Source organism: Chaetodon auriga, chromosome 22 (genome assembly GCF_051107435.1).
Source record: "Chaetodon auriga isolate fChaAug3 chromosome 22, fChaAug3.hap1, whole genome shotgun sequence".
Taxonomy (NCBI): domain Eukaryota; kingdom Metazoa; phylum Chordata; class Actinopteri; order Chaetodontiformes; family Chaetodontidae; genus Chaetodon; species Chaetodon auriga.
In genome coordinates this window covers 6,196,800-6,221,707 of record NC_135095.1, presented here as the reverse complement: position 1 = coordinate 6,221,707, position 24,908 = coordinate 6,196,800, and the positions used below count along the sequence as shown (strand labels likewise).

The 24,908-nt window shown below is 40.5% G+C and overlaps 2 protein-coding genes across 5 annotated transcripts; both read right to left on the bottom strand.

Annotated features, from left to right (window-relative positions):
• Positions 1-917: 917 nt before the first annotated feature.
• Positions 918-11,930, bottom strand: slco1e1 (solute carrier organic anion transporter family, member 1E1). 3 transcript variants are annotated; one of them, XM_076722397.1, is made up of 16 exons: positions 11,785-11,930; positions 11,391-11,533; positions 10,270-10,405; positions 8,383-8,524; positions 8,086-8,218; positions 7,867-7,994; positions 5,915-6,061; positions 5,675-5,773; positions 4,708-4,929; positions 4,382-4,546; positions 4,005-4,200; positions 3,747-3,912; positions 3,163-3,347; positions 2,722-2,786; positions 2,316-2,433; positions 918-2,204 (listed from the first exon to the last, which is right to left on the bottom strand). In XM_076722397.1, the coding sequence occupies exons 3-16, from the start codon at positions 10,369-10,371 to the stop codon at positions 1,703-1,705; spliced, it is 2,370 nt and encodes a 789-aa protein (XP_076578512.1). In that variant the 5' UTR covers positions 10,372-10,405; positions 11,391-11,533; positions 11,785-11,930; the 3' UTR covers positions 918-1,702. The 3 variants fall into 3 exon arrangements, with proteins under 3 accessions (XP_076578512.1, XP_076578513.1, XP_076578514.1); XM_076722398.1 differs by lacking the exon at positions 11,785-11,930 and having other exon boundaries at positions 10,270-10,410; positions 11,391-11,487; XM_076722399.1 differs by lacking the exon at positions 11,785-11,930 and having other exon boundaries at positions 10,270-10,401; positions 11,391-11,437.
• A 2,023-nt stretch (positions 11,931-13,953) lies between these two features.
• Positions 13,954-24,484, bottom strand: slco1d1 (solute carrier organic anion transporter family, member 1D1). 2 transcript variants are annotated; one of them, XM_076722617.1, is made up of 15 exons: positions 24,191-24,484; positions 23,620-23,726; positions 21,944-22,085; positions 21,492-21,624; positions 20,445-20,569; positions 20,105-20,251; positions 19,841-19,939; positions 19,243-19,500; positions 18,188-18,352; positions 17,488-17,683; positions 17,134-17,299; positions 16,698-16,882; positions 16,457-16,521; positions 16,172-16,289; positions 13,954-15,886 (listed from the first exon to the last, which is right to left on the bottom strand). In XM_076722617.1, exons 2-15 carry the CDS (start codon positions 23,668-23,670, stop codon positions 15,673-15,675), a joined length of 2,064 nt encoding a protein of 687 aa, XP_076578732.1. In that variant the 5' UTR covers positions 23,671-23,726; positions 24,191-24,484; the 3' UTR covers positions 13,954-15,672. The 2 variants fall into 2 exon arrangements, with proteins under 2 accessions (XP_076578732.1, XP_076578733.1); XM_076722618.1 differs by lacking the exons at positions 21,492-21,624; positions 21,944-22,085; positions 23,620-23,726; positions 24,191-24,484 and adding an exon at positions 21,357-21,464 and having other exon boundaries at positions 13,960-15,886.
• Positions 24,485-24,908: the final 424 nt, after the last annotated feature.

Sequence of the window (24,908 nt, the reverse complement as noted above, 5' to 3'; positions counted from 1 at the left end):
ACATTTGAAAAACCGTGTTCTGAATTTGCACTTTTAGCACAGGAGGCAGCTGAGAGGAACAAGCCTAACAGCAACATCATCTTCACACTGTTTGTGTTCACAACATAACATTGTGTTAACACTGGTTTCGTGTACGTTTTTGAGACAGCGAAATTTAATGTGGCAATAATATCGCACAATCAGGGGTTCATTTATTCACATTAAAAGAAAAAAACAATCATTTTGGTCCAGAAGTTTGCTCTATAATGTTTTTTAGTATGGGCCTTGCATGGCTGCTGCGTAATCATGGGCAATATTTTGAATTGTTGTGCACATCCAGTGCTGTTCCATTTAAATACCAAGTACTCTGCTACGTTTCTACAGCTGTGGAAAAGGCACCAGCACATCCTCTTCAGGACTAAGTGCAATACAACAGTTCTATCCTCTAATACAAGAAGGAAAAATACTGTTAACATAGAGCATTTAATGGACTGCCAACTCTCATGCACTGACTGTGAGACTCATGCAGTCCTCACACAAATTCCTGACTGATCACATCTTGGAAAAAGTGGACACTGTCGGCGCGTGGACAGACAAGACAGAGCAGCACAGTGTCTCTGCATCTCCTCTCTCACAGTGTGCATGCAGGCAGGAGGGACAGTAAGCTACTGTAGTTATGGGGACATGCTGAAACATTCTCATGATTCCCAGTAACAGGTTTTTATGCAAAATCTTGAATGTAATTGTTGCTCATTATTGAAATCTGTATTGAGTCTGTATTGAACTGAGAAGTGTTTCTAATGTTTTGTCCTTTTACAATCATCAGTGCAGTCCAGTACAGCACCACAGCCTCAATGATAAACATGTAGTTGAATTAACATCTCTATGACAGTGTCAACAAAAACTTTAAATCTTCCTAAATGTACATGTTGCAGATCTGGAATAATAATAATAACAACAATGCAGTGTTTATTCATATGGTGCTTATTTATAATGCAGTATTTAGCGATTGACAAGTGACACTAAATTCATTGAAAGATTTCAGGGCTCTCCACTGACCCTACCTCTTCTGCTGACATCTAAACAGCCATGCAAATGACAGCTTTGTTGCAACAAATCATTTAAGCTAGTTCAAAGTCCAGCAGACAATAGTGCATCATGCACTGGTATTTATTCTAGCTCTTATTCATCAGACAGTACCATCAGCTAATAGCTTAGTTTAGCTGCCAGGGTATCAGAGGTTGAATCGCCTTTGTAATCTTATCAGTAGATATGTGTGAAAGCACCTCTGACATGAAAAAAATACGAGAAATCCAAGCAAAATAGTTCAGCTAAGAACTCTTTGCTTCTCTTCTGTTTCTAAGCTGGCTTTCTAGTTTAATCAAATCTAGTTTGATAATGATGTCTGGAGGTGGGCAGGTATGCTGATCAACCATCCTTATGCACTGACCATGATTATTGATGTAGCTTTTCACCTATAAATGCTTTAAAAATGCCCTCAAAATGTCACAGAGGTCCTGCTCATAAATGCACCGACTTCACAAATACTCAATCTCACTCCAAGCTAAACTGATGAGTCGGCAGCTCTGCCCAGAAGAAAAAAAACAATCCCTCCCAAGAAGCAAAGTAAATGGGACTTTTGGCCAAACAGTAACAATTCTCGAATGGTTCTAGTTGGCCCTGTGTTTGAGACCACGCTGTGTCTTTGCTCTGTGTCTCTGACTCATTCAGCCTTGTGATGGTCCAGCTCCTCTTTTTCCACATGTGCATTCGTCTCATTGCAAGACTCGTCTTTTCCCTCTTTCAGCTCCTCCTCAGACTTCTGCCCATCCGACTCTAGCTTTACTTCCTCACCTTGAAGAGGAGTAAACTCAACAGTGGTCTCTGTCAGGGATTTGACCTGTTGCCTCTCCTGGGTGCTATTTGTGGAGACGAGTCTGCCGTCTTCGGGTAGCTGCTCTGTTCTGTGAACCCCCCCTCCCTCCTCCAGTTGTGTTGCGATCCTTACACAGGCTTTTGGCGGTTTGGGAGTTTTTGGAGCACTAGGCCGGTCCTCAGCAGGATTTGATGGGGCCTGAAGTTCAATCTCCTTTGAAGATTTCGTATGCGGCATATCTTTTTCTCGCTCTGGTTTCCGAAACTGCCGTCTGAGGAGGACGATGACAGCAATGATGAAGAAATACGAGGAACCACTGAGACAAGTGATCAGACCCAAGAAAATGATCCTGAAAATAGACAGAAGATGGACAGAGGGTGGTTAAGGGCAGAAATTATTACTATACTAGTTAGTATACAGCAATTATGTTCTTTTTCCACATTTGTAGTCCATGGCATACCTGTACATAGTAGAGTCATATATGCGACATGCTCCCCTGCCCCCACACTTCTTGATTGACCACTTCAGGCAAGTTGAATCAATCAGGGCTCCAAAATACACTGGTGCAGGAATTCCACCTACACGTGAAGTGTCAGTCAAATACGTACTGTTACAACACTGCAGTGGAGACAAATAGTCTGCCCCTCAGTCATACTTCTCATATTTAACTTATTTTGACTGCTGCAATACAAACCAATGCAAAAAATTAGCAGTCAAGCGAGACAAGAGGTGGCATTTTTACCAGCAGGGGGAGCTTCAGTTTTGGGACCTATCAGAAACTGTACTAACACTGAAAAGCAAAACAAGTCCAAATCTGAAAACACAAAAATTGTACTTTACATGCGACTGAAAGTATTGAAGCTTACCAAGAGTCCTAGTTACCAAAGCCTGCATACCCAGCGCAAGGGATTTGAGCTCTGGTGAGATGCACCTGTAATGACAAAACAGCACTGGGTCACCGATATAGATCATATGTGGAGAGTTGCTTTGCTTGTCAGCGTCTTCAAAGGATTAGTTTTACATTTGGGACATATGCATAACATACTGTCTAAAATGTGTTCATATTAGAGGTTTCCCCTTGTTTCCAGTCTTTGTGCTAAGCTAAGCTAAACGGGAAACAGATTTTAATTTGCTCTCGAGAAAAAAGCAAATAAATTTGTTTCAAATGCGCAGGACTGACTGGTCAAATTAGGTACTTCATTGAGTATCAAAACAAAGGTGTTTGTGAAGCGACTCAGGGCTTACATCACAAGAATGATATACAGAAACACTAATATTCCCAGACATCATTATTTCCAGACACAGACCGTATGATGACCATGTAGCCAGGCGTGGCTCCCAGAGAGTTGATAAAGGAGCTGAGGACAGACACGGCCATGTAAGAGGTGAAGCTTCGACTGCAGTCCTTAGCGTGAGGACACTGGCCCAGCCTCACGGACGTACTGCTGCCTGCTGGGAAGGAGGTGGACACACAGCTGCAGTTGTGAAAGACCTGATGAAGAGAGAGAAGTGGAAATGAAGCAACAGCCATTTAATTTGGAGAGTAAGTCTTTGCTTAGAGTTACTCAATCTGCTGTGAGTGTTATGGTCCCATGCAGTGATTTCTAGGCAGTGAACAGCAGATGAAGGACTTTGGATAAGTGGGTCGCAGGAAAAAAATGCAGAAGAACTAAGGGAAATAAAAAATCTTATTATTTATTTATTATTCTATTTTATTTTTGCACTTTATGGTGATGCTGCTCAAGTGCTGTTGTGACAATTTGGAAATTTCTCAATTATAAAGAGTGGATAGTGCGAGTTGTCAACCAACTCTGGACTCATCAGACACATAAATCTTCCTCTAACTGGCTGATTAGCAGGTTGTTGGTGCATTCACAGTGTGCAGCCTTACTGTGTTCTTGCCGTATCCACTGGAGCTGAGGCAGCCGGCCATACATGGAGAGATGTAGGTGATGCCGCTGTCTGAGCAGACGGGGTCCCACTCCTCTGCTGAACATGAGCAGTCTCTGTTACACTCTGAGAAGAGCATATCCCTGTCGTATGACACACTCTGCGTCCTGCAGAGCAAAGAGGGTTTATATCTTACATTAACTGGAGGTTATGCCTCTGTTAAAGCACCTTCGCATACCCTTAATGTGTCAGCACTGACCCGTTGTATGAGATGGTGAGCCCGGCCACAGGAATGTTGTCACACTTGGTGCCAAACTGCAGCAGCAGGAGGAGGTATGCCAAGAAGGATGTGGCAAAGGACAGCTGAGTGCCTGACACCAAACTCAGTTTATACCTCTTCATCAGCAACCCTCCAAGGAAGATCCCCACTGCCACCGCCGGCAGGTTTAACACACCTGGAAGAAAAACACAAGCGGGTCTGGACACTGGGAGGCCCCTCTTAAAGTAGGAAGTCTCACTATCAGACACCTGAAGATGCTTTGTTTCTCTTTAAGCTTTGAGAGCAGACCTGTAAATGTTAGCAGGTTTTCCACATATATCAACTTTATTAATGCAGCTGATGTCTTTTTTTTTAACCTATGAGGAAGTTGGCTCTGGATGCAGACTGTCCAAACTGTTGTTCCATGTATTTGGCTTTGAAGGTGAACAGGCCGATGAAAGAGTTGAACTTCAGGATGCTCCCACAAAGGAGCAGGAAGTAGGCAGGAGTTCCCAACAGTCGTTTCAGTGCTGGAAGAAACCCTGTGGAAGCACATCCAGCAAAAATATAAGTAATGACCTTAAATCCGCACACATTCTGTTAAGTAGTAAAACACCAAATCTATGTTAAATGTGTTATTTGGACATGGAAATGCAATAAAGTGTCATAAGTGTTATGGGAAGAAGAAGAGGATTGTCTCAACCTTTAGCGATGTCAGTCAGTTTGAGGTTGTGATTGTTGTTGAGGACATCCTCTGTCCCACCTAAGGTGTCACTCCTGCCCTTGTCTCCCTCCTGCTTTGGCAGGGAGCGGGGCAGGAACCAGAACGGAATGCTGGAGATGAGCAGGAGGGTGGACGATACCATGAAGCCCATCCACCAGGCTCCCACCCACCGGGCATCTTTCGGAGTGATGGTCACACTTTCTGGATGAAAGAAAGGAGCTTCTGGGTGAGTGCACAGCAGGAGCAGGAAGTCTGGTGTGGTTCATTTTCACTTTGTTCCTCCGTGTGAAGGGACCAGATTCTATTTGGGAAGAACAGGCTAATTGCATCTTGATTAGCTGGGATGGGACACTCTACTCTCCAGTAGCGACACTGCATACTTTACGTGGACTGATTGAGTTTGCTTGACGAATGAATTATTGATTTTACCTTATCTATCAGTGACAGCCAAGACAGTTCCTCAAAGGTACACTCAGAAAAGTCCTCACTAACCTGTCCTGACAGGTCTGCAGCCTATTTTTACGGTAGCATGTGCAGCAGGATGAGTCAAAATCTGTCTGAGCCAAAGCTCCAGACACAGCCTGCCTCTTCTTCACTTGTATTTTAATCCATACAGCTGTCTAACAATAGCTGGATATTCATCCAAATGCATCAAAATTTTTAACCAAATTTCCAGAAAATTGGCAAAAGAAAACACATACGAATGCTTGTTTCCATCCACTACCGTTAAACAATTATTACAGCCTGGTTCACTGAGATAAGCAGCAGGTGGCGCCAACTATCAGGTCGGAAAACCATTATACCATTGTAGAAGAAGAGGGCGCAACAAGACAACGTAGTTAAAGCACTTGTCGACTCATTTCTGTTTGTTTCGTGTATTAACGTTAGCTTTTTGAGTGAAGCCTGAGGATACACATGTCTTCCAAAACAAATGCATTGTGCTTACCCACGTCAACATATCCAATGTCGACATATAGTTTGGCACAGTAGGAGCCCAGGAGGAACCCAAACATGGGGCCCAGCAGAGTAATGGTCTGGAGACAAGCTGCAAATCACAAAAGAAATGAGCAAAATTTGTCCACTGTCACTGCCATTTATGTGTCCATTTTAAGAAATTTGGCTCACATAAGACATTGGGCCCTTTCAGCGTTCCACAGTAAACCCCAAATGAGCAATGATATCTTACCTATATAGAAGGGTGAATTTTCTGCTTTAGCAAAGTCGTCGATGTAGGAGATGCCAAGCGGTGTGACCGGGGTTTCTCCGATCCCCCGCAGAGCGTTCCCAAGGAACACATAGATCCACATGTTGGAACCAGATTCTCTCACACAGGCTCCATAAAGAGTGGAATGGAATACACAATATTGATGTTGTCACAATCTGATAGTGATTTTCACAGACACTGCTTAATACTATCTGCGATGTGTTGTTAAAATCACCAAAGGTCAGCACATTTCCCACACTCAAACGCAGAAAATGCATAAACTTTATTCTGTCAAACATCCTTAATCTTGCAGAAATTCTGTCTAAGCTGCTGACTGCCTGCTGTTCCCTTCAGTTTTTCCATGTAGTTCAAATCACCTCTGCAGCGCACCCCTGTGCACGTGCATGTTTTGTGTGTGCATGTATTGTCTGCATCATTCATGGATTATTAATTTAGCATCTAAAAGAAGACTTTATCAAAAATTGAATTAAAAAACCCCATCAAACTTTGTATGGAACCCCCTCCCACATGTTATTGAAAAACAGAAAATAAAGCTGCTACCTCAATTGTGCAGACTAATACAACGTGGTGTTCATTCAATATAAGTTTAATAGGATGTGGCTTTAAGCTTGTATACTACTGCTTTGTAGGTGACTTCCACATTGTGTTTTTTTCTAAATACATCTCATCAGAATGGCTGAGCAGGATCAATATGTAGCATTCTGTGGCTGTATGACGTGTCTGTGAGAAGAGGAATTAATTATGGCTCCACAATAGAAAGACAGGCGTAACATTTCAACTGAGGCCCATCTCAGGGAACGAGAATTGATTGGAAAAAAAGCGGCTCCCCAAAACACTGAAGAATACATGATATGAGTCTAAGCTGAATTTATTATCATAAATATGACCAGTGTCTGTTTTTCAGCGATGCTATAAGACCTAATGGTCCCACATATTATTGTGCCTCTTTTCTCTTTCTTTTTCCATTTTCCATCTCTCTCAGCTCTTGTTGGTGTGGTCTGCAGTCGGCACACAGACTCATGATTGGTGCTGGTGAAGTGAGGTGGTGAATGCTGCGTCTGTGTTTAGTTCTGACAACAGGGATGGGGAGATTTGTCCTTTTACCAGGACAGAAATGACAAGTTTTGACTTATCAGCCACCCAAGAGGTATAGCTTTGGGGTGGATAGTTTCAGTGCTGTTGTTGAGCGATATGTACACAGCATGGGAGGTGAGTGGCTTTGAAGGTCAGACCAGGATCAGTGCATTCCAGGGATGGTTGAAAGAAAGTCAGTGAGTTGTTAAGGGTTTTAACCAGACTGCTGGTTGTTGATTTGAACTCTATGGGTAGTGGTTTGTCAGAAAGCAGTAACCAGGTTGACAGGTGATCTTTCCTAGTATTGCACAGTTGCAAGTTTTATTGTTGGGTTTGTGATTGTCATACTAAACGTCCTAATTACAGCAAGATACAAACTTAGATAGACACTAAAAAGCACTGTGTTAAGAATGGACAATAGTAGTGGGACAATATAGCCCCAACGCAATACCTGGTTCACTTGACCCAGTACCACTTTGGTCAATTTTTAACACAAAATTGAAAAAAAAAAAAAAAAATTACAAATTGACTTTGTAATTAAGATGTAGCAACACAACAAATATCAACCTGGTGCTGGTATTAGTGAAGAACTCAAGGGATCATGAAATCAGCAGGATTCATTAGGAACCATGACCATCAACCAACCAAAATGTTATTGCCAATCAATGAAATAAGTGTTGAGATATTATATTTGGTAAATGCAGACTTTGACCAGTTGCATCCATCCAGTTGTTGTTGAGAAATTTCAGCATAGCCCAAATTGGTGGACTGACCGACAGACCAACATTACCATCCATACATATATATGTTGCTAGTCAGTGGAAATTACTCATTCTTACCTCTGTTGTCTTCCAAAGAGGGCTCTATCTGAATTTCCGGGATATCTTCTGTTTTCAAAGAATCCACACAGGCAGCGATGTTCATGCTGTCATTCTGGACAACCTGAATGACTGTGTCATATTTGTAGCTGTGAAAAGCAGCCAGAATGAAACATTTAAATAAGATCATTTGGAGGTAAGCGTTCAAGTTCGTAAAATCGAGTGTTTGTCGATGTTTACCGTCCCATGAAGAAGTGTGTCAGGCCAGTGAGAAAGGCTCCTACGGCCATGAGAAAACAGCCCACAGCAATGAGTCTGGGCCGATGCAGCTTGGCCCCAAAATGGCTGACCACAGCGAGAAACAACAAGTTGCCTACCTCCAAAAAAAGAGAAACCAGGAGAGCAGAATAAAATGGTACATTATACATCACAAATTATGCGTTTATCATAAGCTACAGAGCCAACTGAAAGGCTGGCAGAAACAAAAGTAAGACCTGATCAGATGCACAAAGGTTTCAATCAAAACATAGATGCTACCCATCTCAAAACTGCCATCTATGAGTCCAATGTGCGTGCTGGAGAGGTCAAAACGTCTCTCAATCTGAGTGATGGAGCTCTTCATGTAGGTTCCTGTCAGAGCCTTGGAGAAACAGGCGAAGGACAGCGCTACAATAAACAACTAGAACACACAAGGGGAAATATAAGTCATCAAAAAAGGCTAGCAGTTCATATATTTTACAGCCAAGTACTGTGTACTGTAAATGAATGGTTCTCTGTCACTTTCTAACAAATAACTCTTTCACGGTATATCTACTTTGATAAAAATAAATAAATAAATAAAATGAAATACAAATAATAATGCAATATGAAATATAAAACCTGCAATGATAGATTTTTTTGGCCACTTGGGGGCAGCAGAAACAAGTTCCTAACATTGATGCCTTAGCCACATGAACGCAGGTTAGTTTTTTAAATGGAGTTTTTCATCAGTTAATATCATAATAATAGCACCAGCACTCATTTGGCAAAATCTCCACATGTAAACAAGGAGATAATGGAACACACTCTTCTGTCGCCTTAAACCAAACCTAACCTAGAATGTTACTCCAATGTTCACTCTCTTTCAGCTTTTTGGTTTTGGTCTCTCCTGAGAGAAATATTGAAACTGAAATTGGATGCCTGCTGTGGCTGAAAACAACACAATGAGAGCGATGAGAGTGAACCGAAGCTTTAAAGTTACCGGTCAGACAGCTGAACACTGAGCTGAAACTGGCCACAAAGCTGGTGGAAGAAAAGATTGGACTGATAATTACAGAGAATTTAACAATAACCCTCAAACTGAAAAAAACAAATAGAAAATCATTTAATAAATCCGGTTTGAAGACCTACTTTGGTCAATGTAAATTTATAAGGCATTCGGTTTCACTGACTCACAAATTTACTGACTCTGGATTGAGAACTGAACAAAAACCTACCAAGCAAAGATTTACACAGAATCCTCTCACATACTCATTCCCCCAAAAGTGACAAGGTTCTGGCCGATGCTCCAAGTTGTGTTTTAATATGCTGTCTTATTAACATGTCACTAAACTGAGCTCACACACTCTGTATGCTGCTTATTTTGCCTCCTACAATGCAGCCTCCACATTTCTTAGTTTTACTCGGTGTGTGGGCACTCTACAGTCACTTTATTACTTAATTCCTACTGGAGATTAGTGACAATTCTCCTGCATGCTTTGCTATGTACAGAATTTCATCTATTATGCTGTACTGCGATAGAGGCTTTCATTCTCAGCTTAAACATGACTAAATCTGACAGGTATGGACCCCTCTGGGCTCTAAAAAAAACTCAGAAAACCTTGAAGACCTTATTTAGAGCACATAAAACAGTGTGCTGTCTGCACCCCGACAGCTGATGACATACAGTAAGTATAATTCAATGTACTCTACTTCTTCATCTGATTTGGAATAAGACTGATGATTGTGAAAATTTGCTTTTCAACCTTACACCTACAGACTGAGTGGAGGTCCTCGAAGAGAAATCTGGGGTGAAGTTGTTGTGTCTTATGAGAAATGCTTTGCACATGGTGATGTAGTGCCGCAATCAGGCAAGGCTGTGCTCTGGACTGACACTGAAGTGTTTGACAAAAGTTGATATGCTGATCTAGAGTAGACATATGGCCCGGAAAGATTTTCGAAAACAACATAAGATCAGCTCTCGGCTTGATTCTAGCTACTCTGGGAGGCAGCATGTCTCTGAAAAGCATTTATCCTTCCATCTATACATGCTCATCGAAGTTTGAAGGGACAATGCTAACAACTGCAGCATTGCTTTGCCCTTTTTGCCCTTTACCTCAGCCCATAAAGAGAAACAGAACTACAAGAGAGCAGCAGCCAAGTGATGGTTATAGATAGCTTTCGTACTTTGAGAGTGGAGATGCCAGGGCGCTTTTTGGTCTTCTGTTCAGGGTCACACAGAGCCTGCTGACTGGTCATCCTGCCCGTGTCCTCAGCTGTGTCCTCCATCCTGCACTCAACGTTTACCTGCTGGTCAGTCTACCTGCCCTCAAAAGCAAATAGACAATAAAAGAAGGAAGATCAGGCTGAAGATAAGGAAAAATGTTTTGACTGAATTCACTCTTTAATGCCATAATGTGTTAATTCATAAACAACATTTTGGGAAAAAAAAGCTTATTCCTTTTCTTGCTGAGATAGAGGAGAAGATGATATCACTCTCACGTCTGTACAGTAAACATTAGGCCGGTATGCTAAGCCTAGCTTAGCATAAAGACTGGAAACAGGGGAACAGCCAGCTGGTTCTCTCTGAAGCAAACAAAATCTGCCTCACCAGCATCTCAAAACTTCACTTGTCAGCATGTTATATCTCATTTGTGATGAAAAGATCTTCTCATGTAAGTCTCAGCAAGAATAAGCATATGTCCCAAAATGTCGATGTTTAAAGGCAGAATGAGTAGGATTTTCTTAAAAAAAAAAAAAAAAGTCTGGGCAGGGGATCTGTAGCCTCCAGCCAATAGCAGCACAGAGAAAGTGAGGGCGGGACCAGGTGCAGATGTTAAAAAATGAATCCAAGAGGAAGCTACAAGGAAGAGGCGGGGCTAACATTGACTGCTGCATTTGCAAGTTGCAACTGACAAATCTTACTCAATATATAATAAATATAGAGAAATTTAAGACATTTTTTACAAAAGAAAAATTGGCAGTTCTTTACGTTCGTGATCTTCTTCACAAAGACATCATATATCATAACAAACTTTTCATTATGACATCATCTATAATCTACTGCATAATAATCTACCAAAGCTTAACATATTGGACATTTCATGGACCTCAGATTCTCAGGAGTCAGTTATAAGCATAACAAGTGTCTGATCTGACTTTAAGTAGATAAACATTTAACAAATATAAATTTAAATGATCAGCATCAGTTCCATGGTAATGAAACACTTGCTCAAGGGCAAAGCCACTGCTGTCAGTTCAGTCTCACATGTCTGAAGCGCAACCAGAACAGCCTACAGGTACCATACCTGTGCAAACTCCACCAGCGTCCTCTCACAACCCTCTCTACTCTGTCACGTCAGGAGCTGCAGCTTGAATCCATGTCAGATAGGAAAATGGTCTCCGATGACAACTCATTTGTCCTTTGGAAAGCCTGAGAGGGGGGGGGGACCTGACATGAAGAAATACAATCAACCAGTTAGAGTGTTTTCACCTCATAACTCAATAATCCCCCTCAGGTTTAGCCTGGTTAATACTTCCACCCACAGCACAGCTCGCCTTTAATGTCTGATTCTTTCTTGGCCAGCAAACTAATCTCAGGAATTCCTGGAAATTTAAACATCTCAAACTTTGCTAAATTTAGAGAAGTAGAGAGCAAAGTCATGACTGCAAAGCAACTTCTGAGGAAGTTCAATAAAATACCTAGTGCATCTCCAGGCCAAGGGGACTGGGGTCTCCCCTCTCTTCTTCTTCTTCTTCTTCTTCTTCTTCTCTTTAAGCAGCCATGTGTCTCTCCTCCTACTGAGAAGAGGAAAACCTGCTCTCCCCGAGCTCCTATTCTCCTGTCTGCAGGCAGAGCACTTACTCGGAACCAGTGGGACAAAAGGCCTCGCACATTTTCATTCCACACACATGCCAGCCAGTCCAGGAGGGGGACAGCAACAAGAGAACATGGGGGAGGTGGAGGGGAGACAGATTAGTAACTTCAAACCGGGCCTGCTGGATTTTTTTTCTCACAAGGTAAAATAGCAGATGTAAAGGAAGGTCCAGATTTCATAAATCTACTAATAACACATAGAAAAATACACATCACACCAAGACACTTCAACCTAAAATGAGCCACAGTCAATCCTTAGATTTGCTTAGATTTGCTTTGATGAAGACCTAAAGCATAAAACAGTGTATCTCAGTATTAACAGTGTGTCTCGCTGTAAACATGTATCACGGAATGCTCTATTAGTCCAGTGACCGGCGGGGGGTTCGGGCCGCCAGGCAGCAGGTCACACAATCAGCTTTGTTCCCTCACAAATTCCAAGGATTAAGATTAAGAGCCTTCACATTCCTGCACAGCAACAGTAAAGGACATGCTCTCCATTTTCCCTTTCTGAAAAATTACACTTGGCTCTTGGATTTTGCATTTGGCGCAAGTGTTCTACATGTCTCTTGTCACTGTATCTAGTTCCAGGTACATTCAGACAGGAAGGTAGTTTGTTCATATATCAGGGTGCCTTAGACAAGCAGCTACTGTATCTGTAGCAAATCAGCACATTCAGCACACTTGAGTTAAATTTTCCCTTTATTTTTTTTTTAAATCCTGCATTACAATTTTGCCATGCCTGACTGATGAAGCAGTGACATGCCCCAGTGGCACTGCAGTGCCTTGCAGTGATATATTGTTGTATAGAGCATAGCCTGCTGGTGAAATCAGGTACTGCATATTCTCCCAAGTTCATGAGCAACATGATGTTGAGAAAAATAAAATACAAGAATAAAATTAAGGGTAAAAATACAGAGCAGATAATACCATTTCCATTAAAAGTTGTCAACCTTTCAAACCTCATCTACTCTCAACTAAAGCATTATTGGTGTACTGGTGTAGTAATAAAAGGCTAGCTATAACATCTTAATAGTATATTATATTAGATTAGATTATGTTGCATAACAAGGTAAAAGGTTTTTAAAAAATCCTTTAGTCCAATACAAACAAAACATTTTCGGCGAGGCGCAATGTAAACACAGAGGAGTCAAAGTTTGATAGACCGGGTTATGTAATAACGACCTTCAACTTTAAGCAAGCCAAACTGATACATTGATGCACATGTGCAAAGAGAAAGATGACGCAGTGTTGTAGACTTAGTCAGAAAAATAGAAAAGTGATCCTGAGTGAGTTTACCAATGATCAGCACTGGCTGGTCTGTGTGTGGAGAAGGCTGCAAGCTAGTATGGTTTAAAAAAAAACCAAAACTGAATAAAACGTTAAAGCCAAACAGGAGCAGCTGTAAATGACTCTCCCAGTCTGTCAAGCCAACACGTGCACAGCTGGAGACTGGACTGCCAATGCTTAAATTAATGATCCCTCCGTTATCAGTCCCAATGACCCTGCTCATGCTCATGTGTTGCTGTAGCTCTGTGTTTTCTGTCAGTTTGGGCATGGCATATTAAAGCATGGGGGGTCTTTTTTGTTCAGTATTTTTCCTCAGCTTTTAGCTATGCTCTCAGCATGGACTGAAATATCAATTAGAGCAATTGTGGGTGCAGAAATTCATGGTTCCCAGGTGTATACCAAAGGCTTTGGTGATCCCCTGACCAACATTTTTGTTTTATAGTGAAATATTACAACAATTAGCAAATGTTGGCCTGCAAACAAGCTAAACCAAGATGAGGACCATAGTAAGCATTCTATCTGCTAAACATCTGTGCATTTGCATCGTCATTGTAAGCATGTTAGCATCTTGAGTTTAGCCTTTAGCTCAAATCAGCTGTGTTATCTATTGTTGGTATTGGTATTCTGATTACAGGTGATTTAAGAGGACCATAACAGGTTTATAGTGAGACACACTGAGCACAGAGAATAGGCATAACTTGTCATGTGTAAATTGAAGGAGAAAGTGTCTTTAATACCTACAGATATGCTTCAAGGACAATCAATGAAATTGTAAAAAAAAAAAAGAAAAAAAAGGCAGAAATGATGATAAAACAAAAATATATGGACACAATACAAACATATCTAACTCAATATATAAATTCTCATTATTAACAGTAATTATACAGTAGATATCAATTGATGATACATTTTAATCAACAACTACAGTGTATAACAGAGTAAAGCATAGTACAATCAAGTCTGAGTTAAGCTCATTTAGTCCACTGTTCAAACTACAATGATCTTCTCCAGGCAAACACAGGTGAGTCAGAGGATTGTATGTACGTTCATGACCTTTATGGTTTGATGTGATGTAACAAGAAGTGGGTGCAACGTCACACGGGGGAGATATTCCGTCATGTCAAATGCTGTGGTACATTGCTAACAGAATAAAAGCTATCAGGCCGACATGTAAGCTGTTAAATGAAACAGGTTTTTTTTTTTTTTAGCTCTACCCCACATGTATACCACCTGACAAACATGACATTGTGCCTGGGTCTCCATCTCCAACGGCTTTGCATTTGTATGAAGACACTGCTCAAAGACACAGACACACTGTCAACTGTTATTGGTTTGGTAGGTCTGTTTTCATAGCCAACAACTTTACGGCTTGTCAGCAAACTGCTTCTTTCAATGGGTCTGTCACACTTCTCCCTTTGTTCTGCAGTCAAACACTAGGTACCATCTGTCTTATAATTTGGTAAGGGGCTTTTCTTGCAGACTGTCCTAATTATGCCAGCTTTTATATATCAGTATATTTTCGAATTGTCCCTTCAGGAATCCCAATATGAATTCCCCTTGTGTATTTACGTTGGTTTAAGTTTAAGCTCTACACTAACCTTCTTTTACGAACCTCTAACTTCAACCTTGGCCTCCCTCACTCACTGTCCTCATTGCAATACTGTTCAATGAAGACAATGAGGTAAACTATAATCTTAAAAACTGTCGCTGTCACTGAAAAATATGAAAGAAACCAGTGTCAGTAACTAAAAAAAGCATGAATAATACATGTTATTAAATGATGCATCTTAGGCTACAAGAACTTAAGCTGTCTTGTGCTAACTATGCTAAAACTATACACTGTACATATATTGTACAAATACTGTATACATGTTTGCCAAACTGTCACTGCATATAAATCATCTTGATTGTAAAGCCATAGGAAGAGACATTACTATCATTACCTGACCTAATGCTATTCAAGTATAAGTGGTGGACAAAATGTTCTCCAAATATTTGATGTATTTTGTTCTGACTTCCTCTGACATCATACTGAAATACTGAAAGTGAACATCATCATAATAACTGAAATGTGTTATTGCTCAGGTGCATTGTTCACACAGTAGGGTTGTCTGGATGGAGAGCTAAAAGTGACCTGAAAAATGAAGATTTTTTTTGTTTAGATGTGTATTGCATATCATTTAATGTCATTTGATGGTAGTTGATATTAAAACTAAGCTCTAGTCAGGATCTTTGACCTTTGAAGTGAACAAACAGCGGTGATGTTTTCAGCACAATATCTGTGTAAAAAAGAAGTGGACTGCTAAAAGACCAAAGAGTGCTGTCACTGTACCATAACCACATTCAGTCCAGTATGGATGCAGCCCAGTACTTGCAGCAATTGAAAATCTGTTGTTCACCTGATACAACGGTCTTCCTCCAAAACCTTAAATGGTACTCTCCTTGTCTTTGTCGTCTTTGTTTTTGGCAATGTTGATGTTGGCGTGTCCATTACTCTGGCTGATACCCTCCAGTCCATTTTCTTTGGCCTGATTCCTCAGTGCTAACTTCTTCTGTCTCTTGACAACTCTGACGTAGACGCATCCCCACAGAATGTTAGTTAAGAAGTAAAATCCAGTAACCAGCCCCATGAATGTCATTCTGTAAGTTAAGTACATTGGAACAGAGTTGAGTTCAGAAAAGTGTAGAAATCTCTCAGAAATTTTGGACATCCAGTGGATATATTTATGCTTTAAAGAATCTGTGTATCACGATAAAGCTCAATAAATATACGTTATATATACAAGGGGACATAGCAATGTCAAAAAAAGCAGTGAAGTATTTTTATAATCCAGATATTCTCCTATATAATTAAAACACTGCTTCCTCAGGAGTATGACAGTTCCGGCTTTCTACTAAGAAAATAAAAGTCTGGTTTCGCCTTACCTAAATGCATGAGCATCATAGAGTCTACATGCTCCACGGCCACCACACTGCTTGGTACCCCACTTCAAACAGGTTCGGTCAATCAGAGCTCCAAAATATATTGGAGGAGGTATCCCACCTGAAAACACACAAAATCGCATATGCATAAAGAGCCGAAATGTATTTTCACATGGTCCTGTGAGCCTAGCAATACCATTAACGAACCATTAACGAACACAATACAATGCGTTGTCCTAGTTTGTGACACAATTCATTTAAACACCTGTATGTATTTTTGGTACTCACCCAGAGCTCTTACGATCAGTGTTTGTATACCCAAAGCCAGTGCCTTCAGGTCTGGCTGTATGGACCTGGAATATTAGCCCACACATTATCATATCAAACCTTCATATCAGAATTTTAGTTGAAAGAATAAACAAGATGCAATACAAACAGTACTGTTATAGAAGCTATTCACATTCTGATTGCATTGCATTGCATTGCTTGCATCATTATACCCAGTTGTAAAAGCTTTAGTGTCTCTGACCTGAGCAGTACGATGTATCCTGGTGTGCCCCCGCAGGCAGAAATGAAAGACCCCAACACAGACAGAGCCATGTAGATTTTGAATATGCGATCACAGTCGTTCTTCCTTGGGCACTGGCCCAGCACTGCAGACATGTTCGTGCCTGGAGTCATCATCTCACCAATGCAGGTGCAGTTATGAAAAATCTAAAGAACCAGAGGACAAAGATGTGAATAATGACCTTTGACTGTAGGCTGTGCTGCCTGCAGGTGGGTTGTGTTCATTTTTCCACATTTGATTTTAATGGTGCCATCAAGACTAAAATATGTCCTCTGTCTGAATACATTGCATTCTGGCCTTTGGCAGCCACAGTGGCTCTTTGTGTGTGTCTGTTTGCCTCACCTTTAATCTACCAGTCTTATCTATGACTATGAACACATGTCAATTGCTATCTTACCATTTCCCTGCCAGCGCCAGTGGAGGTCTGACAGCCAGCCAGGCAGGGTGAGGCATACGTCATTCCATTGTAGGCACATACTGGGTCCCAGTGCTTCAGTGAGCAGGAACAGCCCATGTTGCACTGTGACAGCAACGTCTGTGGGTTGTAGGACACTTCAGGAACCCTGGTGCACATAGACATGAACAGACATGCATTAGTCGGGGACATTGGCAAAAATTAGGTGTGTTTCTCTTGTTTTCCATGAAGTGGTTTTAACCGAACATGCAGAGAGAAAGACTAAGTAATGGGAAACTTTACCCCTTCATTAACTTCTATTTTCATGTAAAAGCAGGGTTTGCACTTGTCACTCACCCCTGATATGAGACAGTAAGACCTCCCACCTCTGCATTGTCACAGTGAATGAAGGCCTGAATGAAAAGCATACAAGAGGACCCAATAGAGGCAGCTATTGCCACCCTGGCAGCTCCAATGGCACCCAGCTTGAAACGTTTTAGCACAAAACCTCCAGTGATGATGCCCAAAGCTACTGCTGGCAGGTTCAGAATACCTGGATGGATGAATAATGGATGAATGAATGGATGAATATAGAGGATCAATACACTAAATACTATAAAATGAAAATGTTGTACTGATCACACTTTTATGCAATAATGTGAAAAAAATCAACGTGCCATAAACAATTGGTAAAACACAAGCATGGGATATGTAGAAGCGTACAAATATAAAGGGAATTGGGGAAATATGTATGTATGTTGGTCACCTCTTGTTGTTCTAACGTTACGTTTCATAATAGTAGGAGATTGTTGACTTGAAAATATCTATATTCAAACAATAACACAGCCAGCCGTGCTGGTAAACAGTCATAAAAAGCTAATCATAGCTCAGGCCCACACAAAAGGAGAGCCCACACTGGGCTACTGAGTGCTTACATTTCATGTCAACTTTATCTCTCACAATCACACTTCCCTTCAATAATATCATTGTTTCAGTTGCCTTGTGCTGCGCGGTGCAGTCAACACAGAGTGAAAGGTGGTCAGTTATTGATCTATACCTATGAGGAAAATGGCCTTGGAGGCTGACTGGCCATAGACCTGCTCCAGGAACTTTGGCTTGAAGGTGATCATGCCAATAAAGCCATTGACAACCACCAGGTAGGTTAGGATGATCAGCAAGAAGATGCTGTTGTTGAAGAGTCTTCTCAGAGATGGAATGAAATCTAGTGATGAACAAAGCAACAAAGAGAGATTAGAGCGAAATAGCCACACTGAGACAAACAATGACTTCCTTATTATTGCTGAAGTGAATGTGAAAGTATCTAATTTAATATGCTTAAGTCTTTGCCTACAAAACAACAGCAGTTTTGAGAATGAAACATCTCTTTTTGAAATGGTAATGGTGAAAAACTTTCTGTTTCATATCATATATGAAACAGAAAGTTTTTATAGTATAGGAAGTATATATAAAATATTATTTTATATATACTTCCTATACTATACTTCCATATATACCTCTGAAATATTATGCAGATTGTCTACCTGTTCATTTTACATGTTTTCTTTCAAAATAATATCACTTTCATACAATAATTTACAAAAGTGGACATTTTGGGGGACCCTGTTTGTGTTAAGTCTAATATAATGTTATGTAATGTACCATGGCATGACTGGCCCTTAGCTTAAGTAACAGATCCACGTGTTTCTCTATCCTGATGTGTTATTTCAACTCTTGCCCAGATTGCATAGCAGTTAGTGACTGTAGGTCGAGGGTTACTGGTCTGGGCACTGGTTTGTCTGGGCTGTACCAGGTTAATGATTAAATATGTGAATCCTCAAATCTATTTGCACAGTGGCACATTTATTGGTGTTTAAAGTCTTCTATGTAGTTTAAGGCATGCATTGTTCTGCTGCTCAGAGAAAAAGCCTGTTTAAAGAGACTTGAAGAGAAGTTCCTTGAGCTTTATGGCAGTCTAGATACTTTTTGTAAATTGGGTGTAATTGTGGAAGTTTTATGTGATGACCTGTCCTTGAATGGAGAGTTTGTTATGCCAACAGCACCTTTTGGCAGGAAAATAAATCAAAGACCTTGATGCAAAAGCTTGGATGGTACCTTTAGCCAGCTCCTGGAATGTAACTGGCTTCTCCTTTTCATGATCCTGGTTATCCTCTGGCAGGAAATTCTCCTGCTCTGCCACAGTGGCAAGCTCTGTCTCTTTACTCTGGCTTTCTTCTTGCCCTTGCTTTGCCAAAGACTTGGGCAGGAACCAGAATGGAATACTGGACAACAGGATCAAGGTGCCAGTCACTATGAAACCCAGCCACCAGGCCCCCACCCAGCGTGAGTCCTTATGGTTGATGGTGATGCTGTCTGGAAGAGGAAGATGAGCAAAGACAGCGGATTATAAAGGGGTTGGGATATCCTTAATGCATAACTACAACCTTGCCATGTAGGCGATGTAGGTCAGATGAAGGATGACCTGTTTGTCTGAAGGGCACTTTGATAAACAGAGGGGTTATGTGCAATAGGTCTGCACACAGCCAACTAGTCAGAATGTGTCTAACCAATCAACAGTAATACTGTAATATTGGGTAAGTACTAATTATACAAGATGATAAAATTCCTAACAATCACCAACAATCAGTCTGCATGTTGTGCCACACCAACACATCTTGCACCCTTTCTCCCCACTTATGGAGAAATCTCATACCTAAATCCACAAAGCCAACGTCCACGTAGATCTTGGCAAGAAAGGACCCGAGCATGAACCCAAACATAGGTCCTAAGATTCCCACTGTATGGATGCAGGCTGGCAAATGGAGAAACAGAGAAAAGAAGGGTTATGCACTCTTGTACTGTGATTTTAAACCAATAGTGGCAATTAGGTTAAAAAAAGTATAAACTAACACAAGTGTAAAGTGTGTAAAATATCATAAAAACTAATGCAGACAGTTGGAAGTAAAAGGTCACTAACCCAAATAGAAAGGAGTATTCTCTTCTCTGGAGAAGTCATCCAGGTAGGACACACCCAGAGGCATGATGGGAGTCTCCCCGATGCCACGCAGCATGTTTCCCAGCAATACATAGATCCACATAGACGAGCCGGCTGCCTTTTCACAAGCTGAGGGAGGAAAAACTGGTCTCAAAATGTGAGGTCAAACTGGACATAATATTGAAAGCTCTATCTAGAGCTCTGCTCATCTTCTGCTTCTAGCAAAGCATCGATTTGGTGTCATATCTAAATCAGACAAGGGACTGGAACCTCAAACCAGAGATATCTTACATCTAAAGCACTGAATGTGTTTGACATGTACCTGTTCTGGCATCTACATCAGCCGTCTCATCAGCATTGGTCAGGCTGTGGTTGGCGTGACAGGGCAGGGCGCTCTCACTGTTGTTGATAGCTGCAGTGTGAGACACACTGGTCTCATATTTATATCTGGAAAATATTGCATAACAGAAATTACAGAGCACATAAATAGACGACAAACATGTTAATCTTACGTGAAAGCATCAGTGTTTATCAGAAATGTGGTGTGCATACACAATTTACTCACACATGTTACATATGAAGATTGTTGTCAATAATATATTTATATTCATTTCATGGTATTATATATCTTATGTCTTATTTCTTGCATTTTGCAAGTAGAAGCTTCAGTCCAATTCATTGTATGACCTCAATTCCAAAAAGTTGGGATGCTGTGTAAAACCTAAAGAAAACATAATGTGATCATTTGCTCATCTTTTTTGACATACACTCAATTGAAAACAGAACAAAGACAATATATCTAATGTTTTACCTCATCAGCTTCATTGATTTTTGTAAATATAAATCTATAAATCTATATATATATATATATATATTCTGAATTTCAAACATGTTGGAACAGGAGCAACTACAGACTGGGAAAGTTGTGGAATGCTCCAAAAACACCTGTTTGGAATATTCCACAGGTAAATAGATTCATTGGTAGGTGATAGTATCATGATTGGGTAAGAAAGGGGCATCCTGGAAAGAGAGGATGGAGCGAGGTTCACTACTTTGTGAACACATGATTGTTTAAAAGACATTACCACATGCGCTCAGGAACACTTTGTAAAACCGCCAGTAAACACAGTTTGTTTGCAAATGATTGCATTCTGTTTCTGTTTACAGATGGCTCCCAACGTTTTTGGAATCGGGCCTGTACCTCCAGCAGCTGTAGTTCTGTGAATCATCTCACTGTGGTTCAGTTAAATGCATCTAATAATGAATTCTCTGCATCTACAGCAGCTCTGCATTCAAGAACCATAGAACTTGATCCTAATTAATGATGCATATCAGAATATTGACAAGATGAAGCAAACTGTGTACTAACGGTCCCTGGAAGAAGTGAGGCAGGGCTATGAGGTAAGATCCAACAGTCATGACCACGCAGCCGATACCAATCAGTCTGGGACGATGCAGCTTAGCACCAAAGTAGCTCACAAAGGCTATAACCAACAGGTTGCCTGGGAGGGAGGAGAATTAAAAAAAATATTTAATGAACAAATTATTGCCTTAAAGGAATAGTTTGACAATAGTTTTGTAAAATATGCAATATACAGTATATGAAAATGGTATCAATCATCTCATCTCACTCTCGGTACAAAAGCTATAAAGCATATTACCCAAAATGTCTTTTCTTTTCTTTTAAGAGAAAGGTGACTTCAGTTCATTACATGAATGCAATTTTCATCTTTCGGTATTCTCGATATTTTTTATTATTTTGATGGAACTGAAAAACTTTTAACTTTACCATCCAAAAAAAAAGAAAAAAACTGCACATACCCATTTCAAAGCTTCCATCAATAACTCCGATGAGGGAGCTGGGGATGTCAAAGCGCCTCTCAATCTGGGTGATGGAGCTCTTCATATAGGCTCCACCAAAGGCTTTGGAAAAGTATACAAATGCCAGAGACGCGAGGAAGAGCTGGGAGAACACACACACACATACACGGTGAGAATAAGCTGTTAGTTGAAATTGTTCTTGTGTAAACCATCAACATATAGGGGACATGAGGTTTAGAGAAAAGGGCTTCAGCTCAGACTGATTCTCTGAATATCTTTAAATGGTGATAAGAGCCTGCTGTAAAAATGATTGCCTTTGTAATAATCTTCCCTCAAAGACTTCTGAGTGAGAGGATTAATTGACCTCTTTGCAGCTCCAGTAATGCAATGAGAGGTTTCTGAATGAGGCTTATTCCAATACAAAGGATAAAGGGATTTGTAATAGAAAGTAATTGCACCTTGCACAGAAAGAGTGAATGACTGTGTTATCACACAGTCTCATGATAGATTAGGCTTCCAAACAACACTTAACACACATTTAAAGACATACAGTATGCCACACCTGCTTTCAACAATGATTGGATATCCATTCATTTACATTAAATTGGTTTAAATGTAATCAAATGTAAAAATATTTAAATGTTATCTTGCATTTCCACATCATATTTGTGATGGATATTAGAACCACTGGTTGCAGTTGCCGCCCCATATTTTATCATATGCCTCAATCGAGTCTGCAGGTGAAGAAGTTTTGGCTCTGGTGATTAAATGGTACAATATTTAGTGAAACCTTCAACTTAGACCTGTAAATCAAGTCCTTGTTGGAGTTTGTTTGCTTTACCAGTTCAAACCCTGCAAGGCTGCAGCCATATCCTTGCCACAAAGATAGTTAACGATTAAATGGGAATCACACTGGGCCGTAGGTCATAAAATATTCTGTGAGTGCGTTCAGACAATAGCAGCTTCTTGCCTAACAGTTACAACCCCATAGGTAAACAAAAAGTTTCTCCAGGGTTTAACATATTTTTAGTTTAAGCAGAGAGGTTTCACACTTTCAGCTGAGGGGGGCTTTTGCAAGAAATCAACATCAGCCAATACTAATTGCTAATCGGCTGATGATGTCCCATTTTCTTGAAATGACTGGTGTGTTATCAGAAAGCATGTCATAAACTGTGTCATCATACTGATAAAGTGAACCAAAAAGCAGTGTTTCCATGGTACGAATGCAGGTCACTGCAACCATATCACTGTTTTTCACCCTAAAAAGCACACCTGCTATCAGCCTTATCTCTATGCACTTGTGTGTCATTAACATAGATTTTAACACTCCTTTACACTCATTAACAGCTCTGTTCCCATTCCATGAACTAGAAAAAACTGATTTGGTGTCAAAGTCTCAAGGTTTTATCTGCTCAAAAGAAAAAGCAGGGTTTTGTTGTTAATGCTTTGCCTTTTTACTAGGCCGTTAGGTGTAGTACTTAGACATAGAAATGCCATAGCAAGAGAAATAGTCAGAAATAAGGTTAAACAAAAGCAGTTTTGCAATGAGATTTCATAACTTGGTACAGTCCCAGGTTTGTATCCATTTGTGTTCACAACAAAGATTAAAAGAATACATGAAGTGATGAGTCATGTTCCCCAATGCTTTGTAATACTAAAGGTAACATTACACCGACCTTGAGCTTGGAGCAGCAAGCCTCACGTGGTTTTTTGGACTCTACACTCATGATGCTGCTGTGTGATCAACAGATGCAAGGAAGAGGAAAACACACCGGCAAAGGACCTGCAGAAATACAGCAACAAATATAAGTTTATGATCAGAGTTCAGGCCAAATCATGTGAGTCGCATCTGATTTATCAAATGCAATGATTTTCTTCAAAATTAAAAAATAAACTACTTTCATCTTAACAATTTCCTCTATTTTTCATTAGTTAAAGTAACTGGTTCACAAAAAAAGAGTTCTCTGGTAATCAGCAGCTGTGGCAGTGTCATTTTATATTGACTGAATATATAAGTATGAAATTTGAGAGCCCAAACTCTCATAAACTGCTGGTAAATATATTTTGGAGAAGCTTTTTGAATTTCACAATTTTTTACCAAATTCACTTTGTTAGTTTGCTTTCTCATCACAATGCAACCAATATATCACCAAAACACAAGTAAGAAGTACAATTTTTCCTCAGTGCATCTTAAAGAAGAATTTGATTCAGAATTAGAAATAGTGGAAAACCAGAAAAAGTATTTACCTGAGAGGCAGAAGTGGTCCCACGAGGAACGGGTAGGATGTGGCACTGATGTCTCGCAGCACCTGGCAGGACTTTGTGCTTAAAGCAAGAGTCTTATCACAAACAAATTATAGCATCACCTGTAATCAGTAACCCAGCCACTCATGTGCACTTGTTGATCATGTCAATAAAAAGCCCTCCAACCCCTCCAATCCTCATGCACTCTCACACACACACACACATGCACACAAACCCCAAACGTGACCACAGTGGTTGGGTAAGGATGCCTGTCCGACCAGCACCGGAAGGTTCAGAGGTTCACTGAATGCAAACACACACAGACATTCACTGTCTGCGCACACTCGCACATCCTCCTCTGTGAACATCATAAGCCTCCCAAGTATCCATCCTTTTGAACGCACAACAAACAGCAGCAGCGTGAAGCTGGCCAAAGCTTATTTTACAAGCCTGCTGTTTCTGTTAGTTTGCTGTTTTCAAAGAATCAAATGCTTTCCTCTCCTGGAGAAATTCAGTTTTTGTAAGGCTGGGTGTTTCCTCGGCCTGATCAAAGCCTTCCTGTCCTATTGATAGCCTCTTAACAATGGCTTTCTCTCTGTGTCCTAATGGCTGAGTGTCGCCCATCACATCATCTGAAAAGCTTTGTTAGACAGAGTATATAGAATATTCAACAGAATGTGTTGACATGATTAAAATTCTATGCACCAAAGAACTTCTGCAG